The 25,086-nt window shown below is 40.6% G+C and overlaps 1 protein-coding gene across 5 annotated transcripts in view; it reads right to left on the reverse strand.

Annotated features, from left to right (window-relative positions):
• Positions 1-1,017: 1,017 nt before the first annotated feature.
• The window catches only part of HMG20A (high mobility group 20A), a 39,389-nt gene continuing 15,320 nt past the window's right edge, over positions 1,018-25,086 (reverse strand). For 3 of the 5 annotated variants that reach the window (XM_027712268.2, XM_039379263.1, XM_027712265.2), the window contains 9 exons: positions 18,570-18,662; positions 16,372-16,519; positions 14,999-15,214; positions 12,756-12,888; positions 12,359-12,390; positions 7,916-7,991; positions 6,837-7,052; positions 6,060-6,203; positions 1,018-3,797 (listed from right to left, as the gene is read on the reverse strand). In XM_027712268.2, coding sequence (XP_027568069.1) covers positions 6,067-6,203; positions 6,837-7,052; positions 7,916-7,991; positions 12,359-12,390; positions 12,756-12,888; positions 14,999-15,214; positions 16,372-16,519; positions 18,570-18,658 — 1,047 coding nt within the window. In that variant the 5' untranslated portion in view covers positions 18,659-18,662 and the 3' untranslated portion in view covers positions 1,018-3,797; positions 6,060-6,066. Of the gene's footprint in view, positions 3,798-6,059; positions 6,204-6,836; positions 7,053-7,915; positions 7,992-12,358; positions 12,391-12,755; positions 12,889-14,998; positions 15,215-16,371; positions 16,520-18,569; positions 18,663-20,425; positions 20,565-25,086 lie in introns of all 5 variants that reach the window. The other 2 variants (XM_027712267.2, XM_027712269.2) reach the window with 2 other exon arrangements.

Genomic DNA, 25,086 nt, shown 5'->3' on the forward strand with positions numbered 1-25,086 from the left:
CAGCTGCAGAGTAAACAGGGGGGAACAAACAGGAACAAACAGCGGAAATATTACACCACATTGCCTCAAATTGAGCATGAGTTACCACCATCTGCTCCTGGTGCCACGCACAGGACCACAGGTTAGAAAGGAATTACGTCTTTCTCTTATTATGAGCTCATTGCTGCTTTGCACTTATTTTTTCCTCTGGGTATGCACCTGTTTTGCTGTTACTTTCTCCAACTCTGGACCAGCCAGTGTCACACAGCAGCTATTCTCCAATATAAGCTTTCCCTAATTTCCTTCTGCTTTTAGTATCTTTATCATTACATAATTAGTGTTTTAAAAACAACTCCAAGGCATTGTAAATCTAAAGGTATAGTCTGTCCCAGGTAGCAGGCAGTACTAAGCCTGTTGGTATAAACAGACCAGGCATTAATTTGGCAATCAAAATAACAAGATGTGAACACAAAAGTAACAAAGACACGGCTGTTTACAGCACTGTGACCTCACAAGGAGCACCAGTGCAGGCAGAAGTCATCTAAACTCCCCTACAGAGGGCCTACATCAAGTGCAAATGTCATGAGGCTACAGTTTTGCTTCATTCTCAGTGAGCAGCAGGAAAGAGATAATTAAAAATTCAGTAGGGGAAAAGAAAACCAAGTAGAGAGGAAGAGGTATGATACAGAAGGTTCTTACAGGAAAACAAAATCAATATGGTGGTGGGAAATTGGGGAGGACAAAGGAAGACAAGGATGTCAAAAGAGGGCTCAGCAAGAGATATGATGAATTTGAAGTTACACAAGTTGGGGAAGGACCCTGACAACCATTAGCTAAAACCAAAGATCTGAGGTTTTCATGATTATAAATAATAACCTAAATTCCTTTGGTTTTTTCAGAAGGAGACACTTCAGATGGAGAGGGGGAGGGGGTACATCATTTCCTTTCAAAGGTTAACATGCAGGTGCCAAAATCTCTGACAAGAGATCGATGCTAGTAATAGTTCTTTCGGAAAATGCAGTTAAAAGTGAATCAGAATGGATTCAACGTTGAACAATTTTAATGAAGCAAGTGTCAAACAACAACATCAACTTCTTAAAAACAAAGGAGCTCCAAAATTTAATTACAAAAACATTGTACAGAAAACTTGGCATCTCAACAATTCCGAACACATTAATCCAGCAAATGGATTCTGTTTTCATATATTTCTCTTAACATTTCTTTAAGTGACAAAAGCATTTTATTCCACTCTTCTCCTTGACACACACTTCATTTTTTACTTCCTTTTTCTAATCAGTCAACACTGAAAACTGTAAACTGAAGTGACACTCTGAAAACACTGGAAAGAAAATCCATTTTATAGGGTTAATCAATGTAAATAAGAAGCTTCTTGATGAGACAAAACATCATCTGTCACATCACCAGAGAACAAGAACTTAGTCTTCCCCCAGATGCCTCAGGATGGATAATCCAACTCCCTTCCTTCCTTGTGGGAAAAAGCAAGAGGTTTGTCAGCCCCAGCTAATATCACCTTAAATTTTCTATCCCGTAACACTTGCATGCTGCTCAGCAGAGTGATGGCTGAGCAATGTGCCACGAGCCAAGAGCTGCCCTGGGCTTCTGCAGCCACCACCCCTTATTGACAGCATGGATGTGTTACAGCCTGGAATTGCATCCTTCCGTCACCTCACATGGAATTTCTGGAGTCTTTATGGGATACGACTCCAGGAATTAGGGAGGAAGCCACAGACCTCAGGGTTTTGTAAATCAGCTTTTGGCTATGCAGTGCACTTTGGCCACTTTCTACAACAGTCAAACATCACCAGTTCTAAAAAAAACAAGATACACACAGGAGATTAAGGTATTGGTGCTTCTTCTGGAGACATTAACAACCTGTAGGATTTACAACATTCATTAGAGAACCCACTCATGTCAACATCAGCTGGTCTCATCTATGTTACAGAAAGCAGAGGTCAATGCAACAAACTGAGGCTCCTTTTTGTGAAGTCTTGAAAGCAAACAGAAGACACAGAAAGGAGTTTCCTCCCTGAAGGAAGACTTGAATTTACCTGGAAAATCCCTGCTGCTTGGCTACAGCAATAAGCCCAGGAGTCAGCAGAGACCAGGGTATACAATATGTTGACCTGGAGATGGCTTCAGGCCAGCATGAAGTCCATGTGTACAGCACAGGAAGAGAAGAAACTGCTTTTTAATCTTCACAATATTTGTGTCACAGATACATTAAAGTGATGGTGTCTGCAACACACTCCAGTAATGAAAGCAACCTCCAATTTACAAAGGGAATTTTAAAAGACATCTTATGCAGAAGCAAAGAGATTGTCACGTGGAAGAAAGAGCATTTCAACCACTACCATAAAGCCCAGAGATGTCCCACAAGTGCTGAGCCAAACCAACAGTTTGACAGGAACCAAAGGGCAGCAAATGTTTTGCATAAGTCAGTGCAGACAGTGGGTGCCTTCAACTTTCACAGGAGGTGTGGTGTAGCTCAGCAAGGTTCCAGACTCAGGCATGCAGAGCTCTACTTGATGCAACTCAAAGGCCATTTAGGTCACACTGGAACATGAAATGCTGAATGCTGCAGGCTCCACGGGCTGTACTTGAACTGTACAAAAGGTGAGAGCACATACAGGCTGGAATGCAGAATTCTGTGGGCTGCTATGTGGACCTAGCTGCTAACAGCTTTCTCTGCTCTAATAATTCATGCAAAAATATATGTGCTGCTTCCAGGCACCTGGCTTCCCAGCACTGATTTCAGGAGGGCAGAGAAATAAAAAAAAAAAATGCAATCCACCTGCTCATTTCTCTTTTTAGAGAGAACTGTTCTCCCCATGAGATCACCCTCTCAAGAACAAGGCAGTAACATTAAATTAGAGTGAGCCATGTATCAGAGGAAGGGCAAGCTTTGTGGTTTTAGACTAAAACAGAGAATCCTATTTATCCCTGCTGAGAAGAACTAACATTGCACTTTCTATCTTGATTTCCACTGACCTTTGTGATAGTAAAATGCTCTGCAAACATTTTCAAGAGATAACAGGAGACTTTCACAGAAGAGCAGGATGCTATGTGCAAGAGAGGTGCTCAGAGAGAAGGAGGAGAGAGGAAGTCTGTCTCATAGTAGAATCAAGTCACAAAGCATCAGCCACAGCCAGTCCCTAGCAGGGAGCAAACTCACTTGGTAGAAATTGCAGGCTAACACAAAAAAACCCCCAGGATTCTGCTTAGGAAAAGCTTATATAAACATAGCAGGCAGCATAGGACAAGACAGTGTACCAAGGAAGACTCCCTGTTACAGCAGAGAGCACAAGTGCTGCTATCCAGGACTGCAAGAATCAGTGAACCAGATCAAAAGAAGAAAACAAGTGAAGGAAGGTAACCCCACAGGATAAACATGAAAACAAAAAGACACTAGAAGACATCAGGCAATATAACACATCGAAGTTATCACTACAACACGTACGCTGACTTCATTTCACGAGCTGAGATTCCATCTCCACAGCCAGCCAGTCCACAGAACGCAGGCACCCTCACACCCAGCAAAACTCAGCAAAAATGTAGATTGCACAAAAGTTGCATGCTCGTAAATGTTCACACAGAGGACAGTTCCAAGTGTTTAGTGGGCGGTGTCCGTGGCTTCTTAAGACCTTTTAATGCATTGATCTGTTTGTCTCCCTGACAAACCACATGGGAAGGGCCCAGGACAATCCTGCCATCCTCCCTCCCACCCTCGTCTTTCCCTCATGGCTTCTTATTCCACACTGGCCAAAAAAAATTTGTAAAGCTTCCCCGGGTCACGAGACCTGCAGACAAAACAGAAAATAAGTGTTAGAAGACTACAATCTGCCAGGACTAAACAGGCACTGTGGCGTCATTTTCTGGATGTTTTATCCGAAAACACAACGTTAAGTATAGCAAAGCAGCCTATAGAGACAAAACTGAACTGAGTTTCTGTTTCCATCCAGATTCTAAATAACAAAACCCTTCCTCTTCTCCCCTTCTTCTTTGCACAAAGAAGTTTTTACCATGCAGTACAGAAAAACCAAAGTACTCACCAGTTTAGTCATTTATTCCCTAAATACAATGCACTAAGCCACCAAAAAACACCTCAGATCTGTGAAATACAGTTGTTTTCAGGAGTATCATAACAGTTTTCTATGGTATTGATTTGTAATGTGTCTCAGCCTCAAAGAGATCATTTGGTTGACAGAGATGACATTCAGAATTAATATACTTCATATGCATGTTAACAAAGGCACACTGATGATGACAGTTTGTTGATATGGTTTATCATGTACCAGGTGAACCTTTCTACACAAAGCTTCCTTGCTTTCTAGGGAATCTCTACCATTTTCTAGGTCTGTATCCAACAAAACCCAAACTTCTTCCTTCCAAAATTGTCAGAGAATATAATCATTGCCAAGTGCAAGTCAGTGTGACTAACAGTCCCAATGAATTACTAGACCATTATATTTAGTTACATGTGTGTCTTTATATAGTGAAACTAGGTGACTATAAATCACATTTTTAATTACTTCACACTGTTTTGCTACTGAAAAGAGGAAAGGTCTTGGTGGGAAGGGGAAAGTGAAAGGAGTACTATTTTTCAAATTGAAAGTAGAAACAGGAATTACGATTACAGCCCAATCCAGTTTATCCAAGAAAATTATACTTGCATTTTTAGGAACACAGAAAGTGTCCAACATTTAGGAAATATGAAGCCATCTGACAAGAGAATGAAAGTCTAGATTTTAGTAGCCTTGAGATACAATTTCTCTGGCAAGGTGCTTAGAGGACAAATACCCATTTCAGGGCCTGGCACGCCCTTCTAATAACTGATGGATGAGAAACTGCTTTCCCTCTTATCCTTTCTGTAAAACCTCCCCTCCCCCAGTTCTTCTGAGCTTGAGTGCTAATTGAAAACAGTATACGAAAATGAGGAGGTTGATGAGCTGCTGAAAAATCCCAGACCTGGATCGACAAGCTGTTCCCTTCACAAATAGCAGCAGTAAAGGCACTTCTTTATTCTGCTGGGAGCTCAGTCATCTCTTAGAACTACAGTCCGTTCCATCTGGCTACCCTCTGGAAGGACAATGATCTTCCAGCTCAAGCCACACTATAATGGGAAATGTGTAATTAACTGTTCTACACAGTATCACAAAAGGTCAGAACCAGAAAGGATGAAAAGCCCTGTCTTCATATTTGCAGATGGTACAAGGCAGCTGTATTTGCATTTCTAAACACTATTCAAGACATGTGCAGTAGATCTCTACATAATAAGTGCCCGAAGAATGCAGGTATGTACTTTGTTACAACAGAAATGGGCAAACTCCTCGTGGCTGCCTGGTGCTGTGCACCATGGGGAAGTGGGGGAGTAGGAGGTGTGGGAAATGCAAAGCAGCACAGTAATGCAGAAAGACTGGTATTTATGTCTTTGTAGATTTTCTACTCTGTTCTCTATTACACTTTCCTAAGCTGTTGAACAGGAGCAAAAATACAGAATCGTGAGCGCAATAATAATCTATGCAAAAGCCACATGAAATTAGAGTCTCAGCAAATGCTATGTATAGCCCAAACCATACATCACTGCTTCATTTACATGTAAACCTTCATAAACAGAAGAGCTGTGGTACAGGTGCTACAGAGCAGGTAGTTGTAGAGTATTTTCAGTTTATAAGAGTTGAGCTCCCCTGTAACCTCTTGAGACAAATAAAATTTCCCTGTAGCCACCAGATTCTACAATTAATGCTGCATTTTTCTGGTTTACTTCACTCAAGAAAGGAATCTCCCTCTAAATTAGTCACCCTGTTACCATTCTGTCAGTACTTTTACTCACCTCATACAAATACAAAAAGATTTTGGAGCTAAGGGGAATTTCAGAACCCTTTAATGCCGTTGGATACTTTCAACCCAATTTGACTTTCATTAAGACAACTTGCTCCCGCGGCTTTGAGGAAGAAACCTTTTTGACTGTACAATATGGTGATCAGCACAAGAATCAGCGTCAGAACAGGTGCCAGAGGTACAGAGGAGCTGCCAGGAGCAGCCTAGGAGGGAACACTTACCCAGTCACTAGCGCTCCAGCCTGTTCACCACGTCCCGGACGGTGGCAATGAGGTTCTCGTTCTCCTGTGGGTTTGCCAGAATAATACTGTGCAGTCTGTTCATATAGGAGTCAATAGTTTCCATCGTGGGTGTTTCCCCGCTACCTGTAGTTAAGGCAGTTAAAATGAGCCACAGGGTATTTCCATGACCACAGCAATTCCAAAAAGTTCACACTAAGGGTGATTTGTGCCAACGCGCGAACTGCTGTAGGAGGTGATTTTGCCATGCACCACCTCTTGTGACAGATTCTGTAAAACAATGTCCCCCTAACTCCACAAAGTGAGTAATCCCAAGGATATGAGGACTAATGAAGCATGGTTCTCTTTGATTTGGGTCTCACAGTTGATTATAACAAACTCTCTCAGCTGGGCATTCATAGTACCTAAGTGGATTCCCTGGCAGCTGACAATACAGACACAGCCTTTCTTTTAATCAAAGAACTTGCAGGTCCTGTCTTCTCCATCTAGTAACATTTTCATAAGTCAAGTAGAGCAAGGACTGAATGCGCGTCTCACTTTATTAGGAAGAGTAAGAGCACTAAGAAAATAAATGTCATGTTGAAATAAAGCACTGACACTACACTTCCCCCTGCCTGCATTTTAAATATTTCATCATCTACTACAACAAAAGCTCAGAAACAGCCAAGAGCACAGAACTATCACAGCAGGCCACGTGCTCTGAGTTCACAACATGGTATACACGCAAGCAGTTAAATTTAACACGCCAGACAGTCTTACCTGGCAGTGGGACCCCAGCGAAGCTGGTGGTGAGTGCCTGGCGCAGGGTCTCGAGGTGCTGCTGCAGCACCGTGTTGCGGCTGCGCTCCTGGATCACATCCACCTCCAGTTTCTCCACGGCAGTTCTCATGCTCTCCACGTGCTTCTGCAGGGCAGCGTTCCTCTCCTCGAACTCCATGTTGGACTTGCGCAGCTGCCGCAGTTCAGCCTCCCGGGCTGTGAACATCGACCCATTCCCAGGGAGTCAAAAAACTATTACAAACATACCTAGGATGAATGTTCTAGAGTGCTCAACTAACGACTGTAAACAGTGCAGCTTTGGTTTATAGATGAAAAGCATCATATCACAGAGTGTCAATAGTGCCTACAGTAGCACTGAAGCAGACTTAAATTTCTAGAGAGACAGACAAACTAGAAAACATTCAAAGCATCAGAATGGAAGTGAATAGGGGAATTGCTTAGGGAGGAAGATGGCAAGACTAATTTCAAATGCATTCAGAATGACAGAGCTTAGCAGCAAACAAGATATCAGTTACAAAAATACTTTTCTACAGATCATCACGAAAAGTAACTGAATCTGAATTCTGTTCCATCAAAAAAATCTCCAGGTAAAAAATACTAAGCTCTTGGGACACACAGCTATGAAAAAAAAGAGTAACAGAAAAAGTATCAGTGGATTCTTCCACATAGTGGTGGTGGTGGGGATAAAATACTGCTAACCAGCTTGAATCATCATCATGCTACATCTTAGGTGTTTCTTGGAGCTAGCTGATCTTTAAGGTCCCTTCTAATCAAGGCTGCTCTGTAGAACAGTAGATCCAGCTTGGACTGCCTGGAATAACAGCAAAGGGAGCTTAAACATCAGAAACATTCTCTAAGTAGATTAATTAGGGAAGACAAAGCAAAAAAAAAAACTGCTTTGCAGCTACTGTGTTCATACAGAGGTAAGATAAAAGCAGAAACTGTACCCAAGTCATTACCTGAGCTGAGATGGGAGAGTGCAAGGACTCTCCAGCCAGGCAGCATCTGGCAAGAACTCTAGAAAAGCAAGGAAAGGATCCTGCAAGAGTCTGACTTACCTTTACTATGATTCAGGAACTCTTCTGTGAAGATTGGAATGTCAAAGACAGATCTCTCCTTTGTATCTGCTTCTTTCTGCAAAAGGAAGAATAATAACACAGCTCAACGCTTTGTTTTCAGCAATTCATTTAACTGTTTTGATCATGAAAACAGAAGAGCAGGGAGACCAAAAACTGAGGCAGCTAAAAAGCTGTATGGATAAAAGACACTTCCAGCTTCTACCAAGACAAGTCAAAGGGTATATCTCAGCTAAAGATACAGGTTTAATCACAGCCAAATACCATTATCAAGAAATATCGTGTAACATACTAAAATACACCCTTTCACTCTAACAACATTACACACAAGAATGATTCAGTTTTAAAGCTATGTGAATGTATTTATATTTTCCACCATCAACGACACATTCTGAAATAGTCTGTACAGAAATGTCAACAAACAGGAGACAGAGTAAGGAAAATGCACAGCAAGTTTCATGATTCTTGGCCTTTCACCACCAATGCAAAAAACCCAAAACACACTTTTAAATCAGGAAATGCTCTATAACTCAGTCAAAAAAGCCCTAAAAAACTCGATTTGACTCAAGGCAAAAAACCCCCTACTATAATATACTTCAGTCACCACTTCTGCGTGTCAAAGGGCAATTAATCCTTACTTTAGCTCCTGCACTGTTATTGGCAAAGCCAAAGAAAATTTGGTTTGATAAACTGCAGCAACTACAATCAATCTGTACCTTAACACAGAAACAAAGTTAAGCATGCAAGAATGTCTGTGGAGAACAAAAGCTTTTCAAAACTCTCCAACACCGTGATTGACAATGAACCACAAACTCATGGCCCAGAACTGCAGTGTTACACATGATTTGGTGTCCAGCAGGCAACCTAAATGTTTAACAGCTGAGAAGGGAATTCTGGCCCCTGAGCTCAGAGTATCATATTGGTGTCTGCCACATAAAGGGGCTAGAGGGGGTGAGCTGAAGGCCATTTGGCAGTCAACCAACCAGGTACTCTGTCTTTACCTGAAGAGACAGACTGTCAATTGATTGCTTTTAAAGATAAGCTGACTTTTATTGTCTGGTAGAATTACAGCTGAGGAGCTCTGTATTTATTGAGTGAGAACTCAAATCTCACTTGGCATGGATCAACTGAAGACACAACACACTAGAAACAGGCAAGACTAGAGGAAGGGGTAACAAACCTCCCCAGCTCTCAGAGGCACAGCAGGGCTTCAGTTTGGGTTCCTGATCACACGTGCTTTTCACTGAAGATTTTATACATGCTGCTACAGGGAAAATGTCTCAAGAGTACATATTTAGAAATGAGAAGTCATGTACAGAAATGTGAAGAACTTACTCATTTTCTCTGAACGCTCCCTAGATAGCTAGGAATTAATTTCACCCCAAAATCTAGGATCTCAACATTAATATGCACTAAATGTTGGCAGTTAGAACACCTACAGGATATCCATCTGAAACATTCTAATTCATGCTTGCCATTGCTACCTGGATGCAAAGAGGCACGGGCTTGGATCATCACTGGTTCCTAGAGAACAGATGGTGGAGGAGAGAGTACTACAAAGAGAAGAGGGTATTCTATTGGCAGCCCTAGGATACAGGTTCTTCAGGTAAAAAGCAGGAAATGTTAAGGCCATTAGATGAAATTGTTCAGCTTCCAAAAGGCAACCAAGAAATTCTACTAAACAGAAGCGTGATAATGAAAACCATCAGCACTCTCCCACTGCAGAACACACTACCCAGCATGTAAAAGATTCTCCTGAGAACTCTCAAGTGCCTAAGCCACTCTGAGGTTCACTGAAGATTAAAATCACAAGGCTTTGATTACCTCCTATTGAAAAAGCTCCAGCCTGTTCAGGTTATGTGTCTTTCAGCCATCCCCTCAAACCAAAAGAGAACCAAAACTGTTTCTATCGTTTGCCTTAAACAAGACTGATATACTTCCAGATTGTCAACAAATGGTTATTAAACCTGAGGTTGAACTTGGAAGGTTCTGGAACAAATCAGACTTGAAGTTCTCAGAGACATGGTGAAGTATGGTAAAGAGAAAGCTGAGATTTGGGGGGTTTAAGGTCACCCTTCCTGGTATGGTCAGGCTACAGACAATGGAAGGAACAGATACAATAATCATACTACTTCATTAAGTGTTCTCAGAGAAGATGGTTTTCCTATGTGCTCCTACTACAGCAGCCATTTCCCTGTCTTCAAAGGCTGTGGATACCACCAGGAAACACCTGATCTCCTTGACATGTGCATAAATCTTAGAAATCTTACCACTAAGAAGTGTAACAGTCTGCATGAAGATAGACCTACTTGGAATCGAGCAGCTTGAGGAAATAAAAAACACCAGAACAATGGAGAACAATTATCAAGGATTTCAGTCACTGCTGATGACAACAGTTCCAGTGTATACTGCCATATGTTATATGTATGAAACTAGAATTTGGAGGAAGAAAAATGTTCTATTTCATGCCCACAGATGAGCTCATGAGACAGCACATCCATGTTTTTCAAGTCTATATCGATTAAATGTTCTCTCTCATCCTTTGGTTATATTATAATTCATATCTGAATTGCCCATTGCAATACTTTTTAGAGGTCATCTCTATATATACAATGTTTAGAATGACTTCAACAGTGACTCACAGAAACTAAATCATGAACACTGAAGTGGAGCAAGGGGAGGAAAGAGGTTTCCTTGACCTTATTTTCTTATATTCTCTCAAGACATAATTTAATCAGCTCGTACCTACTAATCACAAACACAGGAACAATAGTCAATGTGGACAGGAGAAAGCAGCAAGACAACAAAAAGCTCTAGTCTCACTTCCAGCAACAACTTGAGTACATATTTCAAAAGCAATCCGAGATTTTTCTGCTTATTCCTGTACAGGACTATAATACTTGACTTCCCTGCACAAAGGATATGAAAGCATATTAGGTGATAAGTACATGGGATTTTATATTATAAAGGTGAAAACCACCAAGTAGTCAAAGGCACAGTTTCAGAGAAGGATGTCTAACATGCTGTTAGTTCAACTATGTCATGGTGTTCAACTGTATCTGAGGAAGCTTAAAAGTCCCACAGAGTGAAGAGGACTCCATTTTAACTACATTTATGATGTGAGATAGCAGCAATGATGGCTTAAGTGAGAAGGATAAAAGAGATAAGACTCTGAATTTGTAGTTTGCCACCTGTATAATTTAAAGGTTATGCAATAGTCACAGTCAACCTAGAACTTGAAGCCTTCAGTAACGTGTTTTTATACAATTAAAGAGAAACTTTGATTCAGTGACTGTAGAATCAGAAAACTTGGGGACCACGTATTTCTAAAAGTTCATCTTACCACAATTTCCTTTAAAAGTTAATACAAGGCATATCAAAAACATCCTACCAAAGCATTTTCCTGAAAGTGAAACTTATTTTCCTTCAGGTTGACAAGACCAGTAGCTGCCTCTCAGCAGTGCACAGCCTTGTCACCATTGTAATAAACACATTAGAAACCAACTGGATTGCTTTCCCAAGGCAAAAAGCCTCACCAAGAAAAACAGATCTTTCAGAAAGCCCTACTGCTTACAAGTGAAGAGGCTGTGTATAAACAAGATTTTTCATTGCTCTTAGTTTGCAATTTATTGGTAACCATGAAAGAAGCTCTGTGGCCCCAGGTAATACAACTGGAGAAAGCTGCAGCATTTCGAGGGGAGAGAGACCACAGTCAACCAGGATGCACAAAATTTGTTACATGTGTCATCAACTTAAGCAAGGGCATTTTATCTCCAGAGATTATCACTCTTTTCCAATATTTACATATGCAGAAGGAGGGGGAGGGCAGGAGGAGGTTTAAGCCAAATGTTTTCCAGTTATTGGTTGCTTTACCCATTTTCCTCTCAAGGAAGACACGAGCATTTGTGTTGCTGCAGAAAATCAGTACCTCAAAATAGCCACCTCAAGGTGCTAACCTGGCAGATTTATCAGGGTCTCAAGCTATCTGGTAGTTTTATCTCGATATTTACTTACCAAATAATAAAAATTCTGTGCTTCAAAAAATTTTTAAATAAAAATTCTGCAAGTTGAACCTCTAAAACACCAGGTAAAGGTTCAATTATACTGACTTGCACCCAGTGACTGACTTAACATCACAAACAGACCCTTAACAAAACAGACCTATGTTTTATGTGTACCCTGTTTCACTTCATCTTAGATCATTCACACCTGCCCAAGACTTACGAGATTTAGTTTTCATCACACTAATGAGTATAAGAGTACTCAGTTGTTTCTAAACTTTTGATCAAAACCTGCATAGAAAGAAAAATTCACACTCTTCTGATTAGGGTTTCAACTGGCATAAACTGGGGGTTGACTTCACTAGAAGTTTTTGTCACCTGAAAATCTACCCGCTGATGTTAAGTGTAGAATGAAGGAGTTTACCTCATGATCATGAGCTGGCTGTCTTGCTCCATCTGAAAAAGAAAACAAACAACCAGTCTCCCAAAATACACAAGATTTGAGAAAACAAGAACCAAAGAATGAAAGCAGTTACACAACCATAATCACACAACAATTCTAGACAAGGCAACTTGTGCAGCTTTCCTGGAAAGCCAACAGAAGCTGTGTCTAACTTTGATGCTTTCGGTGCACATCCTCCAACACAATCTAGACACAGCTAAATTTACATCAATCTAATCACTTTACACACAGCTGATGTAAATGCCATGGAAAGAACACATTCACTTTTATTACAAAAGCTTTAAATGAGTGTCAGGGCACATGACCAGCTGGGAACCTTCTGCTCTAGCTCGGCACATTTTTCTGTCCCATTCGATACCTTGTCTGTGGGATTTGCCTTTTTGTCTGTCCTGTGCTTTCCTGCTGAAGACTTTGTAGGCTTCAGTCTTCTGGTACTGCTCCAGCTCCCGCATGTAACGCTCCTTATCTCGGTCTGCTTCGTCCAGGTAGCGCTGAAACAAAAAAGTCCAAGAGTTTCAGGGAGTTTCCTCCCCTTTGGGAAGAAGGAAAGAAAAACAACTTGTCAGATGAAGTTCTGATCCATGTCACCTCTGCAAACAGGAAAGGAGTGAAGAGACAATGAGAACGTATCTGAGATGCAAAGACATAAATTTTCTGGATAAAATGACTGTATGCTGGTGTCCTATTTTCTCTTTTTTTTTAAGGCAACTAACTATTCTGTTAACCCTATTTTTGTTAGAGCTAGGAGTAATTTGCCACTAAGCTACTCTATTTAACTGAATGCTACCTATACATTATAGACCAAACATTTCAGAATTCCTTTTCTGTGGCCAGGATTAAGTGCTGCCAAACGAGAACACCTTATCAGATGATGCTTTATGGTTCAGACCTGTGACAGTGGGGTTCCAAATATACTCTTGTTTTTCATGCCTCACAGACAAAAAGCATCACCATGCACTTGGCACATCTGAGAGGTGAACAAAACATGATGGCTATTGCCAAGAGTAGCATAAAGTAAGAGCCTGGCTTTAAGTGATATAACCTGTCCTCATTTGGGTTGATAGAAACCTTTCTTATTGGGCTGAGGGTATTTCACACATCTGCATGACAGAATGAGCTTCCCTGGAGACTTCTTTAAGGGAACTAATGAACTGAGAAACATTTAATGAATGGTCACAATGCTTATTAATGGTATCCTTTCAAGAAAAAAGATGCCTTCCCATTTCTTCCTCCTAAGGAGTTTAAAATTCAGTGGATGTAAGTATTAAATCAGACTGAACCTTAGTCAGCCTGGTATGACTTACTTTCATTAAGTCATCACAACAGTACATATAAGTTATAAATTCCATGCATTTGCAACAGTGTTTTGACCCTGCTGAGGACAGTGTTAACATTCTGGATTGGAGTGCAAATTTGGTGATGCTGGGCTGGCATTGCTTTTGGACATGGTATTCTTCCACGAGATATTCTTTTTTTCCATCTCCAGCAATGTGTTGCTGAAAGGGCTCAGCAGTCTTCCTCTGACCTGCTCTAAGTTAGAGACTTACAGCTTTACTCAAGGACAGATTCCCTGGGGATTTAAAAAGCAGTACACAGAATAGAGATCTGAACTCAATTTCCTTTTTCCTGGGTTAAAAATCTGCCTCAGGCACGATAAGAATATGTTAAAGGCAAGGGACTGAGGGGCAGAATGTCTTTTTCCCTTCTCTCCCAGCAGACATTTCCATCAGGAGTATGTTGCTGCAACACATCCTCTCCACGGATCTAAGTTTCAAACCTTACTTTAGGGCAATCCTGATTTTCCTCCAAGGAACATCATTCTCACTGTCTGTTACCAAATCAACTGCTTTGCCTTGCCACACATTTTCCATTATGGTTAAATCACTATCCCTATGCACCATTTTATATCATCTCTGCATACCTTGTACTCTACAAGCTTAGTAAAAAGCAACAAAAGAAAATTTTGTTTTTTGAAGCATCTCATTTTTCATTCATAAAAACTTTAAAGTATTACCTTACCCTTGAAGTACTTTTGAGAGTTCAAATATCCTGATCAATTCATATAAGAGCATCAAGCTGCATTGTGATTTAAGAACTGCTTTGCTGTAATATCCGACTGGCAATCAGGTGTGGATAGTAAGACATCCATTAGCAATTAACCCAATTAACAAGGTCCAGTCCAGATGGCCTTGGTCTTCATTCACTTATCAGACAGTGCAGAAGGCCACAGTAGTCTCAATTAGAAAACACCACATCCCAAGGCTTTGACCTTACAGGTCTCAGCTGTATCTGAGTTGAGCACAGCAGTTACTCCAGATGGATCCCATAAACTGTGGGATGTCTCGTTAGAGCAATCCCCCCCATCCCGACTGTATTCTGGCATTACCTAGAGGATACAGTTCTCAAGTCACACCTGGATGAGATGCTATGGCCCTACCAAGGTTCACCATTGGAACTCAGGAAAGACTTGTGCCCCTTATTTTGAAACATCCTCCCAAACACAACTTCAGTCAAAAGCCTATGTTAACTTCCTCACTGAACAACAATATTCCCATTTAAGAGTAATCATAATCCAAGAAGGAAAAGGGAGTTGAATGGTACCCGTTTCTCCTCAGGAGGCAGTTTACTCCATTCATTGCCCAGCATCCTGGTGATCTCTGGGAAAGGCACCTCAGGCCTCTTGGCTCGAAGCTGCTCCCGACGCTCGTTCATGAACCGCACGTACCCTGTGAGGGGGGATTTGGGGGCATTGCTGTCCCTGAGGGGTTTCTTCCTCTTCCTCCCTTTGGCCCAGCCTCCTCGTTTGGTCCTTTGCTGCTGCAAAATGAAAACACAAGACAATTCAGACTGGATGAAAACAACCACCTCTGGAAGGAATAAACATCCGTGTCTCAAACAACTTCATCAGGAATACGCTGCTGCAACACATCCTCTCCATGGATGTAGGCTTTAAACCTTGCTTTAGAGGAATCAGGACTTTTCCCTAAGCAAACCCAAAGAAGTCTCATTATGAAAAGTTCTTTACAGTATTCCCTGATCCAAAGGGACAACAAAATATCATTGGCATTAACTTGATTGTAAAATCAAAAGAATTGATAATCCGTGACATGATCATCTTAGCTAAGGCAACCGCAAATATTTTTATTACTTGTTTGCTTGTTTGATTTAAATTTACTTTGGTTTTTAATTATTCTCATCCTCCCAGTCATTTACTTCAGTATCACTTTTGGAGAGATTTTGGGTAATTAGTTAGCAGTTGATAACTAGTTATTTTGCCCCTTCCAAATCGTTCTCCTTCATGTATAATGTGCCCAAAATGTGGGGGTGAGGACAGCATACAGGCTTTTCTATTCTCATCTGTTCTGTAGGCTCTCTTTCCCACTAATCACCTCCAATGGAGCAACCAACAAACTCCAAAGGAGGGAATATTGTAAGATTTGCCTGGGGCACACCGTGAGCTCACAGGAATAGTATCATTATCATTCATCCTCTTGGCTTCATACTATTTCTACAGCAATCTCTGGACAACACTATTTTCTAATGCTGTGTACACACAACTATTTTCAGTACTTCTAATCTTTCCCCAGACCAACATGTTCCTGCCATCATGTTAGTTTTAGTTTCCCTCCTGGAATTTTACTACATAATTAAAAAAGGACCTCACAGCTGAAAACAATCTACAAGGAGGAATATCAAATGCATCTATCAAAAGAAAAAAAACCCCAAACCACTTTCTTGTCAAACTTCAGCTCCTTCTCAATTTAGTCACCAAAAAATCAGTGCTGTTCTCTGCACATTCTAATTGCCAGCTCTGCTTGGCTATCTGTGTGCAGCTGGGCAGCACAGGAGAATGAAAATGGCACACAGTGAAGATATGTGATCCTGTAAAAAAAATTCTGAGTAGGTAAGACAAACCAGAATGAGAAAACTCCACATCTTTGCTTCCTTGAGAAGTCACTATTATTTCATCTCACCTCCTCCTCAGGCTTCTGCTCAGTGGTTTCAGCAGCATTAGAGGACTCATTTTGCAGCTGCTGAGCCTGTGACAAGTCCTCCACCAAATCTGGGTTATTCACAGGCTGTGAAGTTCCACCACTGAATGAACTCTCCGAATTAGCTAATCTGAAAAAGCACATAAGAGCAGAACAAAAAATTTAATCATCATATTGCTAAATCACTTCCTCCCTAATCTTCTAAAACATGCAAAAACGTTGCAAATATATTCATTCTCACACTAGCAAGAAAAAAGGAATTTTAAAGTGATTTTTGAAGAACTGGCTGTTCCATCCAAGCAACTGCTATAACTACCAGAGCTACCATAGGCTTTCAAAGACAATTTGATTTTTGAAGTGTTATTTTGTTTCATTTTTAGTGAAGTATTTCATTATACAAATAACTGTCAGTCAAATATATGTTTGGATCAGACACCAGAGAGCATGAATCTACCCTTCTTCAAAAATACCATAAAGAATTTGAAATGAATAGTTTCATCATCAACCAATATACACCTTTTGGGATGTGTTTAATATATTTCTCCACGAATACATTTACAGGTCTGTGGTCGTGTATGATTTTGGATTGAACTTTATTCCACGTAATCTCCTGCTGATACATGTGGGTATTTAAAACACAAACACGACGAGCTCCCAACAGGCTCTGGAATGGCCATTATTTGATTTTGCTGCAAGAGCTGTATCAATCTACCTTCCTCCAGGAAAGGACAAGCTGTCTGGAGGCAAAAACAAAAGCAAGCCCACAGAAGTATTCCTGAAAGTAGACTGAGAAATGAGCACACATTTTGGGACATTCCCCCCTGGACATTCTCACCACTGTGCTCAGTGGGCAAATTAATAGAAGATTTTTGACTCATCTCAGGTTCTAAACTCTTCTTGAGCCAGGCTAAAGGTAACTCAGCTTTACCCAGTTACATTCATGAAAATTCCTTTATAGCACTCTGTGCTTCAAGCCTCCTTTGTTCATTTACTCCAGTCTACAGCTCCTTGTGTCTATGGGAAATTTTAAATATTCAAAATAACTGTTCCTGTTAATGTAGAGTACATCCACAGAAATTTGAGCTACATTAACACAACTGTTAGTTGAATGCCCATGGGAAAATTTGTCTTTGGAGAGAAAAGCATATTTTTATTACTACCATCAGCAATTGTGGCATAATTACTGGTAAAGACACAAGGGCTGGGGAGATCCACACCTGACTTTCAGACACCAGGGTGAGTTCATATTACTGGCAGTTAGAGAGGGAGAAGGGAACAGGGCACACACCCTCCTGTAAGTGAATTACATTTGCTATGTGTCAAACTGAATGATACAGTTCTGGATTCACTTTTATGGTTTGAAGAACATTTCAGCTTTCCTATGTGTTCCCCCTTGGCAGGGAAGCTCTAAACGACACATCCAGCAAAAACTTCCATGTGATGCAGCCATTTGCAGCAAACACTGATGAAACCTCAGCTGACACATCTTAAACACAAGCCTAATCTGGACATGGGTCTCATTTGGCACCAGAAAGTTTGAAATCCCAGATATATAAATCCAAATTCAGACCCTCTTGAAGCAAATGTGTCCATGTTCGTTTTTACAGCTCTTTACCTGCCTAGAAAGTCTGAATTTTATTGCTTGGTGCTTTGCAAAATGGAAAAGAAGTTTCAAGTACACAGCAAGAATCTCGAGTATTCTTAAAAGACAACTTCTTCTGGCATTGTAATTTTAAGAGGCCATTGTTGCAGTCTGTAAAAGCAGAGTCAGTCTGGCAAAAATGAAAGTCATGAGACTCAGTGATTTTCAGAGATCAGTGATGAACAGTGTATCTTTAATGGAAATAAACTGAAATTACTACAGCCCACAGATACATCCTCCCTCTCTGCTCCCATCATGTCCCTTGTCTTAGACTAAAATCCTAGAGATTTACCTTTTAAAGGTAAGAGATATTAAAAAAAAAGTTTGTGACCACTTCCATCAGTTCAGAAGAGTCCTGGTTTCTCCTAAACAGAGTCCTGTGATGTTCTATCAAGACCAAGGAAATGTCAAAAGATTGATTTTTGTTGGGTTTCTTTTTTGTTAAAAAATTACTTACAATGCCCTCCTTCCACTGAAACAGTTTCCCTGGCAAGTCCAGACATAGTATCTACCAGCTGAAGGTGAAAGAGTTGCTTACCCAGTTACATTGATTTCACCACCTTCCTTGGATCCATCCTCATCTGTAAAAAGTGGAGGAAGATTGGAGCCAGCTACCAAGTTCTCCATACCTCTGGGGGAAAAAAAAAATAAAGGTAAGAAAGGTTAAAGTATCTCATTGTTTCTCTTGAGCAGCACTTCAGTTCAAACATCTTAACACAGCACAGATCTCTTTACCCCGTAAGCCAATTGGCAAGTCATGGCTGGTTGGCTTCAGGACAGATCCTGTGGGCAGCTGTGCTTAAGGTCAGAGAAGAAACATCATAAATGATGCTTCAGTTCAGAGTTCCCCTTTTAACAGAGCCCTGTGCCAAAGCCACAGTGTTGCTGGAAATCACTGCAGCATTCTGTTTTATCCCTCCGGATAAATTTTCATTCATCAAACTGAGCACACAGGTACATAGATCCTGCTCTTCCAGTCCACCTGCCTGTTTATTCTCAAGTGTGCCCCCTCACCAGAGGTTTGTGTGAGCCCAGAAGAAAACTGAAACCAAGTCCCCCTTCGAAGTTTCAAATTAAGGTTGTACTTGATAATTCCTTGTGCACATTTTCACAATTAATCCATGCACACTGTTACTGCTGAGTAAGAGAACATAGCTATGTTAAGACTATTTTGACCTTTGAGTCCTACAGAACAGTTACAGAATCAAGTGCTTTAAGGCACTATATACTTCTCATTCAATACAAACTGCCCCCCAAGTTACAATCAGTTCCTTTTGTAACCTTGCTTCCTGCCATTGGAATTTAAGGTGCGATATGAAATCCAAAGCATCACTAAATTTATTCATCCTCTTTCTTACTAAAACACAAAACTGTTGTATTTTAGTGAGGAAAAAAAAAATCCCAGAAGACTTAAACTCACTTTAAGATTATGAGTTGCCCATTTTGAAGGGCCATACTAGGTAAACTGCTGTTCCTTCAATTTAGGAGTCACTTTTGAGTACTGCTATCCCTTTCAGCTTGAGTACTGCTATCCCTTTCAGCTTGAGTACTGCTATCCCTTTCAGCTTGAGTACTGCTATCCCTTTCAGCTTGAGTACTGCTATCCCTTTCAGCTTGTACACTTGGGCTTGGAGGGACTGATGAGAGCTATAATCTTATATGGCTTTCCCACGGATTGGTGTGCTTTCCACTCAGTATTGAAATCTAAGTGATCTGAGACATAAAATCCTGCTCTGTGTTTTTAATATTATATATTTTCCCACATCCCGCCCCAGTTCCAGAGATAAAGGTTTTCTACAGACAAAAGTAGTGATACTGCTTCTTGCATCTTACAGACTTTGCAGATCTCTGTCACAAGTACTACATTCACCCTTTTCTCTTCTGCTTCTCCAACTGCCAAGATCCTTAGACCATCCTTAAGAATGGTCATTCTTAGTCCTTATCTAGAAAATAATTAAAGCTAAGCAGACTGGTTCAAGGTGCTACAGACATTGACCCCTGGCAGAGAAACTCCCTTTACTCCTGTACAGGAAAGGGTCAGCAAGAAACGAGGAAATCCAATTCCTGCCCTACCATTACAAACCACGGGCTGAGGACAGTTTTGGGGGCTCAGCCTCAGAGCTGTGGCACAGCTGGAGACTGACCAGCAAAAGGCTTCCAAGGTGCTCAGGGATCAAGAGCACCTGCCTGAATAAGGGGTGCTGAGGAAAGCAGGCTTGCTCAGGCTGGCAGAGGGAGCCGAGGGCAAATCTAACAGGTGCCTAAAACTGCCGGGTGGCAGAGCAGAGATGGCAGAACCAAACTCCTTAGATTGGCTGGGCTGGTTGTGTTTCCCAGGGAGGTGCTGATGGAGTCTATCCTGGCAGATCCCAAATGCTAAAAGCTGGAACTGACCTCAGCTAGTGTTGGCAACAGTCCTGCTCTGAGTGGGAGGCTGGACTAAGATGACCTCCCACCAGATGTCCCTTCCAAGCAACATCTGCAGTTCTCTGAATCACAACTCCACATCATGTTTTCTTTCAAATACTGGCATCTTTGACACAAAAAGGAAGAAAACTCAAATAATATAATACTTTTAGGTAACGTGGTGAGATATTCTGATGGAACAAAGAAGATTTTAATCCTTAAAGGAGGCAGCACAAACAATACTCCCCTACATATAGAAAAGAACCTACATCAAGGCTGGGACTTGATACATCACAAGAAATCTGAACATTCCCACTGGTTTGAAAAATGAGCTCTTCACTGATGCCCAGAAAGCTGTTTAAGGACAGCTACTAAATATATACAACACAAATTGCTTCATGAAGTTGTCAACTAAGAGAGAAATGAAGTTCTGCTTTATGTTACACAGGCTTTGTTTTGTCAGTCAAAAGTTCTAAACGAATATTTTCAAAAAAGGAAGCTTAAGCATGACCTTCTCACCAGGTCCTGGTATGTCTGCTCACATCTGGCCCTAGGCAGCAGCTGTAGAGCCTAAGCTCACTTTCAAACTGCAGGGAGGCAGATGGACACCAACTTTAACAACACAGAAACAGAACACAAACACAGGAAGCTGGGAGAACACACACTTATTTTTTTTTATTTAACCCATATGTTTTAGATATTAACTCTCTCAGATGACTGAGCCACATCCTCAAGAAAATGTAACATCACTGAAGTTACAACGGCTTCTAATAAGTTCCAGAGAGCAAGAAAACAACAGTTCCCCTAAAGCTCACTGAGAACAGATGGGAACCTACACAAGTCTTTCAGTCCCATTTCTCAGGGACAACTCCCTCATACCTTTGCTCCAAAGTCACTATGCACTAGTTTCAACCCCATGGCAGAGCCACATATTTATTTCAGGGATCACACAAAATGGCCAAAACAATAACCTGAGGAAAAGAACAGTAGTGGGGAAGAAAAGAGATCACTGCTTCTCTAACTGGAGCCTTTATGGAATTCAGAGGGCTTGAAAAGGACAGTTGGCAAGTCCCATCTAGATCTGTTCTGAATATTTGTGTGGCTTTGTCAATGTAAACTCTGCCCAAAGCATCTCGTGTGACACAACCAGCTAAATTCAAGGCACAAGAAACAACATACACTTAGTTTTTTAATGGTTCACACATATACTCTATTTTCATTTTTTAACTATGTCCACCCAAATGCAAAAATAAAATTGAAATTCATGTTAAACTCTAAACTTTATCAGCTCTACAATTCAGTGCAAGGAAGCATCTCTTCCAAATAAAACTAATTCAAACTAGAGCAGCTCTGAGTTCACTGTACTGCTACACTACTAAGTGTGTTGCAACCACCTAAGCAGGAATAAAGAGACTGATTTATTTCTTAACAGCAGCATTTGATGATTTAAAAGGTTCAACCAACACACACACTAACATTAGTTAAATCTCTTTAGGAGCCTAGAGAACATCCTATATTATCAAAAACGTGGCTTAATTTATCTTTTTCTTTCCCTCTCTTCCCTCATTAATCCAGGAAACGAAGACTTCATGATCCAGAAAACATACAACAGTATTTTGCAACTTCCAGTTTAAATTTTTTAGCTGGACACTTTGGTTGCATGCCATAAGAGATAACACTTGTACATAATTGTACAGAGTGTACCAACACAGCCTGAAAGAACTACTCAGGAGATGAAAGAAAAAATCTTCTACAACATAAATATCTAAGTGCTACTACACACACCAATGCACAGGGGAGAATGAAACCGTGAGTAATTAAACACCATTCAAAACCACAAGTATGTTTAAGCTTTCTTAATTTCTTCTCACATTACCTTTTGTAGGCCCTGACATAACTTATGTTATTCTACCAGGAAATAAAATAGCTGAGTTGTGTTTTGAGTAGACTGAAAGCTACTGTTGGATTGAATTTCTAGTCACAGCTGTACAGTAGAAAGGAACAATTAAAAGAAGGTAGTTGAAGAATCAGGATGAGAACAAATCCATAATTGGAGCTAGACAGAATGACTGGCTTTTCCATAACATCATTACTATGGCTGCACTATTAACAACACTACTAGAGGGCAGCAGAAATAAGCACAGGGGTGATGAATAATCTAAAGTTCAAGAGCCTTTTATGCATGCAATGAATGAAAGGTCACAATCAACCTCTTGAAAGAATCAGATCATTTTACTCCAATAGCAAGACTGTATTAAAAATGTGCAAATAATTTCATCTGGCAAACCAACTCAGCACAGCACACCTGCATTCTTATTTTTCAGGAGACAAGCAGAGTCAGAGCAGGATGTGTTCATGGCCACACTGTTACACCACCAGCCCCAGGTTCTAACACTTCTTAGTTAGTTCTTCTCTAACACTGAGCACTCCTGCCTCGTGACTCACCCCAGATGAACAGTCTCTTCCAGACCCGAAGCAAAACAATCACTGTACTCTCCAAAATGTTCATGGCTTCCACAAAACACAACCTGCTTCGTTTGTGTGAAGTCATTCACAAGGTAAGTGAAATAAAGCTGGACTCTATATATAGTCTGCACAGGTCTGGTCATGGAATGAGTCCCTGTCAAATCCAGACTGACTTTCTTCTCATCCCAAGGCCATGCCAAGTCTTAACATGGCCCTAAACACTGGGAAAAGAGCAAACGTTGTCTTTTCAATGACTACATTGCAATAGATTGAAGGTTGAAAAAAAAAATAAATCACAAATTTCTAAACTATTTAGCCCTCCCAAGGTAAGGTTATAAATACGTATTATTTATTACAGCTAAGCATATTTAAATATGAAGTCAGTCAGAAATCCAACTTACAGTCTGATTATAAAACACTGCAGGAGTCCCAATTACCTCATTGCCAGCTCTAGTTTTAGAAACGTTACTGCTGAGTGGAGGATTTTTCTCCTCAAGTCTTTCATCCTTCTTTGCCAGAATAAATAGCTCCAAACTTTGCCATTCAGAGGATCCCAGATTAAATTAAAAAAAATATATATCATCTGCTGTGTCACAGAAGAGCCACAGTATTCCTTATCTAAGCATCAGAACCCAAACGCTTCATCCTGTAAACAATCTAAACTCAGATGATTTATTGAGGAAAAAACCCCACAGGACCATCACTTTCCCTGTCCATCCACATGTAGCCAGAACATCAGAAAGAAAACTGAAGCAAGTCCATCTCCAATTAAAACCAGAACACTTTTGGAGTTGTCAGAGGAAGTTCAGATTCCTTCTGACAGCAGCATTTTCTTCCATCAAGCTGGAGCAGAAGCATGTTATCCAACATACTTGACTGCAAAAAGTCAGATTTGATTTTTTCCCCTACAGGCAACTCATTAGACAAAGGTTTTTGTGACTTTAGGAAAATTGCAAGCCAAACCTAATGGGACAGAGGTTTTTCTGTCAAACTAGAAAATATATACCAGAGAACAGCCAACTGCTTTTAGTTTTACTTCTTGCCAGTAAAAACAAAGCAACACTAGAGACCAAAACAAAGACTTGCAACCAAAAAGTCCAGAGTTCCACTGCATTTCCAGGCAGCTTAAGGAAAGAAAGGAAAGAGGTAAAGCTGAGGTTTAGGCTTAGTTTGTCTGAGTCTCTGCAGCAAACACTAACAAAGCTATTTGTACTCAGACCTTGGAAACAGCTGCCAAACATCTGCAAAAATGTATTTTTAAAAAACATGTACAATTCTGTATTCTACTCTTACTTGTATAAATGCTTTAGGATGAGACACATCTAAGACATTTCATATATATTAAATCCTCCTGTTCTCTGGAATTTAAGCCCACAGGAAAGGTATATATTCAACTCTGTAGACAAAGGCAAGAACAGCTCCCCGTTGATTCCCTTCAAACTCATGAAAGAAATTATTCAACTTTTTACATCAATTGAGAGGAAAGAAAACCCCACCATGAGACAACTGTACAAATAATTGTGCTATTTGCCCCTGGACAGCTAAAACCAGTAACTGTGGTTACCTCTGGTACCCAGAGGGAAAGCTTTGCTACCTACCCCTTCATTGCAGGTATTAAGCACCTGTAGATTAGGACAGTTCATTTTATTCTGAGTTAACTTTCTTCGTGATAGCATCAGCTGCCATTTAAACTAACACCACTAACAAATACAACCCTGCAAAATTCATTGAATTCCCATGTTACAGATCTCACATGAGAAAATATAAACCATTCAGATCACAAAAAATAAGTCTCAAAATAAATCTTGAGAATACTTTATTTTTATTAATACTCTACCTAAGGTAAGTCCAGTATTTGACTACCAGGGATAGCACTGGTTTTTGTAATCTATCCATAAAAATCTCTTCTGAATTGCCAGTTACTACAGGCAATTTAGTCTACCTCTTCACCTGCTCTGCCAGTTGAAAATTCCTCTGGGATCTGAGGACCTCATTTCACAGGACAGTTTTCCAACAGCTACTTTCACATTAACAAGGCAAAGGGGATACCCCATAAAAACCCACAACCAGCAGCTACATTAAGAGACACAAACCACCCCTGGAGCACAGACACTTCTCAAACCACAACCACTATAAATCATCCAGGACCTCACCAGATCCTGTTCACAGTTACTTTCCTGCAA

The sequence above is a fragment of the Pipra filicauda genome, unplaced genomic scaffold (genome assembly GCF_003945595.2).
Source record: "Pipra filicauda isolate LSUMZ 115617 unplaced genomic scaffold, ASM394559v2 scaffold161_size1661140_pilon, whole genome shotgun sequence".
Lineage (NCBI taxonomy): Eukaryota > Metazoa > Chordata > Aves > Passeriformes > Pipridae > Pipra > Pipra filicauda.